This window comes from Myzus persicae, unplaced genomic scaffold, assembly GCF_001856785.1.
Source record: "Myzus persicae strain clone G006 unplaced genomic scaffold, MPER_G0061.0, whole genome shotgun sequence".
NCBI lineage: Eukaryota > Metazoa > Arthropoda > Insecta > Hemiptera > Aphididae > Myzus > Myzus persicae.
In genome coordinates, this window is record NW_019103967.1 from 424148 (window position 1) to 433813 (window position 9666).

General features: G+C 28.3%; 1 protein-coding gene across 1 annotated transcript; it reads right to left on the reverse strand.

The window, feature by feature from the left end:
* Nucleotides 1-4253: 4253 nt before the first annotated feature.
* LOC111037035 (dynactin subunit 4) lies at nucleotides 4254-6559 on the reverse strand. Its single transcript, XM_022319390.1, has 2 exons — nucleotides 6421-6559; nucleotides 4254-5723 (listed from the first exon to the last, which is right to left on the reverse strand). Exon 2 carries the CDS (start codon nucleotides 5702-5704, stop codon nucleotides 4298-4300), a length of 1407 nt encoding a protein of 468 aa, XP_022175082.1. The 5' UTR covers nucleotides 5705-5723; nucleotides 6421-6559; the 3' UTR covers nucleotides 4254-4297.
* Between the last annotated feature and the right edge of the window lie 3107 nt (nucleotides 6560-9666).

Here is a 9666-nt window from a genome sequence, read left to right on the forward strand (position 1 = left end):
ATTACGAGGGCGCGTTTCCACAGAGACGGCGCGCCGCGGCCGTCCACGGTCCTCCGTCGTAGCCCGTAGGTATTAACCATTAGGTGAATACTAAATAATGGTAAATAGGCAAATAGCTACCTATATGCTTTAAAGTACCTGTGTATAAATATGTATTTATATTTATAGTACACTCTACACACTAACCTCCGAATAGCGGACGGTTTTTCGAGAACAAACTTACAAACAACAATTTTTTTATTGACTGAACTCTGAATATCGGATAAAATGTCTGGAACCAAGAGTGTGCGGTAGATAGAGGTTTCGATGTATAATAAGTATTATGTTTAGCCGCTTACACGCATCATTATAATATATACCTAGTAGAGGTACGATATCGAATATTATATTTTATTGGTTTATACTTACTTGTATAGTTATATTATCATATATGTCATATGATATCATGCACATTACAGTACGTGGACTGGTATAATAGTATAATACCTAACATATATTAAATAGTTCACAATAAATCATATTTAAAATGACAATATTGTTATTATTATAATATTATGAGGCGGCGTATAAGCTTTCCTGCGGTAGTTGGATTTCTGATTTAAATATTTAATGTAATCTTATTAATTTTTTTTTTTTTCAAACCAAAAATAAATCGGAATGCGATCTCCTTTTAACCTTTTGTCGTTTAAAATCCAGGTAGGAGGGGATAGCCAGGCATCGCGTGATGGTGAGTGGCAGTGGGGCGCACTCGTATCACTTCACTTGTCTATTTCAAACTTGGATTATAACTCATGTAGCCGCAAAGCCGCAAAAATTTGTACCAGGGAGGGGGGGTGAGTCTGTAAGTACATAATAGTACATAAAATATAATATATTTTGTTAACATGGGCCAACAGGAGTTCTTATAAAAGTGACCTTTTTATTCCGAAAAGCCCGGGAGGGAAAAGCCTCAGAAATCCTACTCAGAGTCCGTAACCATCAATCTCACTAGTGGTTGCCTATTCACCCCCTTACAATACATTAAATTATAAGGAGTTTTGTATAGGCAACCACCAGTAAATGATCTCTATGACGCCATCAACAAGATTTCCCGAATTATCTTATATAATATACAGTATTTGGTTTAAATCTATTGATAAAATCGGTTAACATAGTCTTGGTAAAAAAAAATTTAAACATACGTTAGGACATAAAATCAGTAGATACCTATAGTACCTACTATCCGACCAAAATCACTTTTTAATTTATATAATCCAATTTACATCTATTTTTATCTTTTACAATCATAAGCATAACTCGGATTTACGAATTACGATATATAATAAATTATCATAATTATCATAATAATATATTATTTCGTATATGCACTAAAAAGTCTCAAAATATGCTTAAAATGTGCAACCATAAAATTACCAAATAAGTGGTTTAAAATATACTAGTAAAAACCATATTTAAAAAAGCTGGTGAGAAGGTGACCAGAATGGATCCGCTGTACAGTTTAGATGTCAACTGCCCAGTGTAACTGCCTCGTTATTGAGTAATAGTCAATAGACGTGTTAAATTAAAATTCAATGATAAATAATTGCCTACCCAAAACAAAATCGAGAGGAGAGGTCTGTCAGCCTATTATATAATTATACACATATATATATATTACTGTTTGCTAAACACTAAGTATATACAATTGTATTGTATTTATATTGTAATAATTATAGTAATATATTTTACTATTAATAGGTAAAAGATGTGGGATCTCTTATAACTATTAAATTGTCAAGCTTTTTGACTTATTTAAATAATGGAATATTACAAGTTTTTACAAACTTTATATCTTGAATAAAAACATAACAACAATTGATTGATGACAAATCGATTAAATTGTTAAGCTGCCTATGTAGTTAATTATCCAATATAGCAAAATCACCAATAAAAAAAAATATTGTAATATTGTGGCTTAAGAATAAACTCATTTTTAAATTTTCAGTTAATAAACACATGAGTTATATAAGGAATCTTATACCATATCTTAGGCAAAAAATTTCAATCATCGGGTGATCAAATAAAAAATTATATGAATTTTAAACTGCTAAAATGTTTCAAACTTTTGTAATGTTAATGAATTTTGTAAACATTTGAAAAAATGTTGACGCTGTCTTCAAGAATTTGCCGTAAAAACATTTTATACAAATAAGTTTATATTTGTCAAATAATTTGCAACTGGATCAACCAGAAAAATATGCTAATGCAAATAAATCCAAGCTCTGCTTATAAGTTGTATACCTAAAATTACATACAATATTTAACTTAATAGGCATCCATTATTTTAAAAAACCCTAACGTTTTTGAAAATATAACTTTATAAGTAGGTAGGTAATCAAATTTTTGGAAAAATTATATTTCTTATCTTTGTTAATTTTTAAAGGTTTTACTCTTTTGGATGACAACATAGGTACCTATTTACATTTTAGACTCTGAGCAGAGCGATTAATATATTGATTTTACATTAATGTTTGTTTTTTTTTTTTTTTTGAATAAGTAGGTAGGTAGTTAGGTAGGTATAGGTACACGATAAGAAGTAGAAATAAAGTTTTGATTTTCAACTTCAGTATCTATTCTCGCGAGGAATTGAATATAATTGGTACTTTTAAGTGGATAAAATTCCCAGAAGTTTCAAGCGTTTGTAAAATAAAAAAAAATGTAAGGAAAAAATGAAAAAAATATATAAATCAGTAGGTATTATAGTCAATAGTTAGTAATTAATGAGACTCAATAAATATTAAAACAAAAAGCATAAAAATATTTAGATAAAATAATTACAGGTGCATTATAATTGTACTTACATAATATAACAGTAATAAATTTAATTTTAATTTATGTCACGGGGAGACTAAAGACACTATTGCCCCCTCAGTTAAATAACTAAGGGGGCATTTGTCCCTCCCAGTTATGCCTATGCTGAGTGATGATAAAAAATTAACATTTTTAGAAGAATGATTTTTTAACAACTTAAAAAACCTCAAGGTTTTGAAATTATGAGTGTATTATGATAAATTACTAGGTGTGTGTAGTGTGTTTGTTACTTGTTAGGTATAATTTCAGAAACAAGTATTTTGATCTTATTCATGAGATACCTACCTATCTAGTGAATATGATTAAAGGTAAGATCTTATCTTTAATTGTGCTACTAACGTAATATAGTTTATGCATACAATATACGTCACGCCGTCACATACACGGCAAAGATAAATATACTACTTACTGTATTAGTATATTACTAATATAATATTATGTTCATAATATAATAAGTCTATAAAAAGAAATATGTATAAATGAATAGATAAATAATATCAATGAAGACTTATTGCTATGTTGAAAATAATAGTAACTTTTCTTGAGCTTGTTACACATTACAATTTAGTGTTATTTCATCTCAATACACTCAACTACTGAATGTAATTTATTTATACTTTATACATATAAATATTTGATACACCGGAGTTCATCTGTATTTATATTTTATACTATCAATCATCTTAATATACTACCATTTAAATACAATTTAATATGAAATGAATTTAAAAAAAATTATATCAATAGAATGTATAAAACAACATTGATTTAATATTATTTAATTTTATTTAAATATATACCTTCAATATTTGGTGCAATATGCTTAAAATTTACATTAAAATCAATAAAAAACAATGAGTTTCATTATTAATATTTAAAGAATAATACATGCACTTTATAGTATATAATGTAAAATCTAAAATATATTATATAATCATAAATAAATGTAAAATTATTGCTGTACAATTTATCAAAACTATTTATTCATAATTAAACAATAAAAATGTTATTATTTCATAGTTTATATTAATTATTAATATTCTTAAAAAGCTAATTTGGTATCCAAGTGGACTCATAAAATAATGTATGAAGCCATGTTGGTTATCTATGATTCATTTTTAAATGACTAGTTATAACTATCATTCAAAATTTTAAGAATATTAAAAAATTATAATATGTATTGATTATTCAATATTTTCTGGATTGAATATTGATAAAGGTAAACAATGTTAACTAATATTACATATAAATATATATATACATATTTAATCCTTAAAATAGCATATACAATATTTTGTTTTTATCAATAAGTAGAATGATAGTTAAATATTTGTTTCATATTCATTATTTATAATTATAAAACTATTTTTATATCATTGAAAATTATATATTATTATGTTGTTAATACCAAATGTAATTACTTTTATTTTAACTTAAAAAAAAAAAATTAAAAAGCGTTAGGTAAATTCAGTACAATTTTTATAGGTACTAATACAGTTTGAGGTTGTTTTGGATTAATTACATGTAACATTGTATCTGAATACATAAAATGCATAATAAATCCTAATTGCACATTTTCATTTTTGTTAATATTTTCATACGGCTTTACTTCAAATTTTAATGCAACTTTATTGCCCTTTCTCCAATATACATATTTTGGGTCATCGTTGTCTGTATTTACTTCGTTTGTATCATCGTATTCAGCTGTATCATCTCTAGCTGCAATTTTTATTTCACCTTCGGGAACTATAATATCACCCTGTAATTCTAATACAATAGGAATTGGTTCAGGCAATTGCTTAGGAGTAGCTATAAGATCTTCCCCTTCCAGTTGCCTTGGCTCTCTTATAATGTTTATAGAGTTTAAATCTAATTTTTCAAAACGTACAGCTGTAGATGCTTGAGCTGGATTACAAAACTTAAGTACCAAGGAACTCCATTTACCAGCTAGTAATGGTTCACATTTGATTATTTTTATTTCTGGGACATAATAATAAGCTAAATGTTTAATTTTAAACTTCACAGCATTATATTCTGGTTTAACAACGTTATGTTCACATACACGACAACGTAAGGAATGCTTCACTCGAAGATGTTTACGAATTGGAAACAGATCATCAGTATTTTCTGCTTGAAGTTCCGGAGTAGCAAAACGTTGCTCTAAAGTTGAAATTTGTTTCAAATCTATGATATCTTCAAATGTATTTGCAGATAGTTCAGGAACATTTTCAATAGCTTCAGCTGGACTAATTTCTGAAGTACTAAAATTAGTACCATCTGTATGAAAATTTGGAAATCCTACTTTTTTCCTTGCCATCATTGCATTTAAACCAAATTTTTCCAAAAAATGCATATAATTACGACCATAATGTTTGGTATTCTTTTTCTGCTTATCAAATACCTCTTTTAAAGAAACAGATTTATAATAATTGATTAAATCCAGAATACGGCCATCATCTGGATTTTTATTAACTGGCCAGTTGCCTGAAGAAGTTGGCTGATCAGGTATATTTGGCTCATGTGATCGCCAGTTACAAAATAAACAGAGTAAGTAATACATTTTTTGAGGTGGTTTTTTTGGTTCAGGTGTTCGAGAATATGAACGTGTTGAAAGAGTATTAAAACAGCGTGGGCACTCTAGACAGGAAGCACATCGGTTTTTCTTATGTTTGGCTTCGGTGGAAGATAGATTCTCAAAACAATGAGGACAGTAAGTTGTGTCGATTTCATGACTTACACAGAAATCACAGCGAAGTGTTATACAATGACGACAGAAAAACAGGTCAGGTAAAAGTTTCTGTAAGCCACATGTACAAATCGATGTAATAGTTTTTTGAAACATATATGAAGCCATTTCGCCTGAGCTTATGTTTCTGGAAAATAATAATTGTATTTGTTATATAAAACTAATATAATAATAATCATTAAGATGATATAAACTATAAAACAAAATATAGCAATTTTTACATTAATAAGTAAGCATAAGATAAAAATAAAAATGTCTAAGATAGGTGTTGGGCCTATTGAATAACCTAGTATTCAATTAATTAAGAAAAACATCTACAAGCATTGTCAATAGTTTGTACCTATATGTTTCATATTTTATTTGTTATAAATTCAATGCAAAATTGCAGAATTTTGAAGAAAAAAAAGTTTAGAATTGAAATGTTGTTAATATCTTAAGAGGACGTAACACTGGCATTTGTTGTCCCCGTCTTACAAGTGAGTAACATAACAAGTTTATGCTCAGCATATCACATGTAGCTTAAAATTATAGTGAATTGACCTAACATTCATATTTGAATATAAATATTTATAGGATTTCTATGTGGATTTTTTTAGGTTTACATATATCTATTTAAAAGTTTTAAAGCGCATTAAATCCAAAGATATTATTAGATATAAAAAAATAGTTATCTCTTTTTTCATAATCAAGATCAAGTGACAGTACTTTAAATTTGTAATGTCTAGAGCTGTTCACATTCTCATTCATATTATTGGTATGTTACAAGTATAGGTATAACTATTGAAAAAGAAATTAACAATTAATACAATTTTTTATGAACTTACTTTTAAATTAAATACAATTTGATGGAATCTGAATAATAAAACGTTCAAATCCGGAATATTGAGCAGTTCTACACATTGAGAATTTGAGATAATTGTCAACTCAACTCTCCGTAAATGGTAAGTAAACTCTGATTAGTGATAACTGATAAGTGGTTACAGATCATGCAAAAATAAAAATCGATTCGATAGTAAGTTGTTGCTATCGAATTTTCAAATAGCGTTACCAATTGTTGAAATCTAAAATACTTTTTACTATTATTTACTTTTTTATGTACCTAGTATATATATAAGATTGAGTAAAATACATTGACTTTTTATATAGTTTAAGGTCTATGGCCCAGTGTAGGGAAGGAACGCGTTCCTTTTTATAGGAACGAAGCTCGGAACGCGTTCTATTTAAAATATAGGAACGAGGAACGGGAAAGAGTTCCTATTGTGAAGGAACTTGAAAGATAATTTCCGTTCCTCAAATAATGAAACAAAAATTTTAAAAAAATAGTTATTTTTAACACGTTGAGTGCCACAGTAATTATGAAGCGCATAAATCATTAATCATTTTTGTTAAAAATCGGTGCTCCTAGAAAGGAATGAGTAAACCGATTTCGGTGGTGGTCACGATTTAAGATAGTATTAAGATCCTAAATCGTGGTGGTGGTCAACGGTGGTTTTTGATAATCGGTTAACTATCCTGGTCCGATTATTTCTGACTTAAAAATTGTTCGCAAAAAACAACATTGACCACCACTCAAGATGTAAAAAATGTGTAAAGGAACGGGAACGCGTTCTTTTTTCACGACAGGAACGAGAAACAGGAACGAGTTACTTTTTAAAAGGAACTTTCCCAACATTGCTATGGGCTATGGCCTATGTTCTATGGTAAAATAGGTACTAATCAATATTATATCAAACACGTTTGAGATTTTTAGAATAAATAGTATAATAGACATAGATCTGATACAGTATAAGCCATAAGGTCTATGATAAATGATAATAGACAATAGTACCTATATTATTAAGTTCACAATTAAATAAATTATGATTTTTCAGGCTTATTATTGTCAGGATTTTGAGTCCCTACAGTTAACTCTGCTTTCAACCGCCTTATTTAATGTGTTTTCGAACCAATAGCGATTAAAATAAGATATTATATCACAAATAGCTTTATATGTAAGTAATAAATGATGAAAATTTGAAAATTTGAAATGCTCAAGAGAGGGGAAAGGGGAGATCGTTTTTATATTATTACCTACTGCAGGGTATTAAAATGAAATGCTATTGTGCTTGCTGTAATAATCGTATATTAAAAACATACAAATTATCTCTCTCCCCATTACCAATCAGAACTACAATGCCTACTAAAGTACTAACTACTAAATGATGTATAAATATATTAATTGTGGAGAAAATTTAGCAGATGTTGTGATTTATATAGTTAATTGAATTCCCCAGTGGCGTACGCAGGATTTTACTTCGGTTAGGGTTTTCAATATAGGTTGATCAGTAACTCGTGGGGGGCTTCGCCCCCCCCCCCAGCTATATAGGTGAACGGTGAACTAGTATATATTACCAACATTAAATACCACAAAATAATTCTTTCAAAATAAATTCCTATTTATGTATTTAATCATCTTAGTTCTTAAGATAATATAAAACCTTAGATAATAATTATGAATTAGTATTTATAAAATATTAGGTATAATATACTATACACAAAATAATAAAATAAGTGATCAATATTCATGAATTATATTTATTTATACTTTTATAATTATGTAATTTATTAAAATTATAGATTTAGTCTTAAATTTAATCTACGATTAGAAAATTTAACCAAGTAATTTAGAACCTCTTCAGATAGTACACTTATATCTGTATGGATGTTTAGTAATGCTAACCCATTTAATCGCGACTCACTTATTGTATTACGAAGATATGTTTTTAAGCGACGTAATGTAGAGAAAGATCTTTCTGCAGATGATGTAGTAATGGGCAATGTTACTAATATTTTTAACAATAACTAATAAGTAAATAGTTGGAAATAATATTTTATTACATGTAATAAGAGCATCTATAGGACTTTTAGGATTCATTTCATTTCTTTCCACAAATGTATACCATAATTTGAATTCTTCAGCAGTCATTAATTTACTTTTATTAATAAAAGATGAATACGTTTCACGAAGATCGAGAAAACTTTTTTCTTGTTCTTTTGATGGGTTTTTTCATTTTTGTTTTAGGAATCAAACAGGAAAATTTTTTTAAAATAGTATTATGTGATGCGAGTCTTTCACGAAGCTGGAGCAAAAATGTGTCGAGAAATGGTATAAAAATTGACCGTAATAAGTGCTGCTCAACATTTTCAGCTGGAACATTATTCCTAGTTTTTTGGCGATTAATTTTTTTGGAAGTGAAAAATCAGAAATACCAATTTGTTGGCAAGTTTTCTTAACAGTTTCAAATAATTTCATAAATTTATTTTCACTGTTAATACGATAATACGAAGATATACTATTATTCAAGTGTTTAACAAATAAATACATTTTGAGATGAGAAAGAAATTTCGGAGGGGGGAGGGTCAGAACCCTACCCCTGCGTACGCCACTGGAATTCCCCCGATTCCCGCCAATGAAAGTTACCATGTTAGACTCCGGGTCATTGGTCATATTATAAACAAATAATTTTTTTTTATTTAGCTTTTAGTCATGGTATTACAGCTAAACAATTATATATGCGACATATAGCCTAATTTAATACTTATTAAGATAATACTCATTACTATTTCCGCCTGCTGGTTTACAGCAAATGAGCTATGTTTACAGTTCTCACTGCCCAATGCCCAAAATTTAGTAAATTTAGTCAATCGTCAATGGCCAATGGGTCCACAGGGCGAGAAAAACTGGGAAGTTTAAATAATAGTTTAATACCAAACATCAATAATCAATTACCAAATATCAATGAAAAATAGAATACAGATACAACTATTTACAGTGTTCGGAACGTTCACTAAAAAAATGAACTCGTTCACGTTCACGTTCAGTACTTAAAAAAGGAACTCGTTCGCGTTCACGTTCCTGTTTTTTTCAAACGAACGTGTTCACGTTCACGTTCATTCAAAAAATGAACGCATTTATTGGGCGTTCATTTAATTTTTTTTTCTCAGTTATTACTAATTTAATTTAAATTCGATATCATAGGAACTATAATGGAAAATATTATTATAATATGATTAATTAAAATATTTTAAAA

Excerpts from the sequence above, each read along its gene's own strand:
- LOC111037035 (XM_022319390.1), bottom strand. The coding sequence starts at position 5,704 with ATGGCTTCATATATGTTTCAAAAAACTATTACATCGATTTGTACATGT.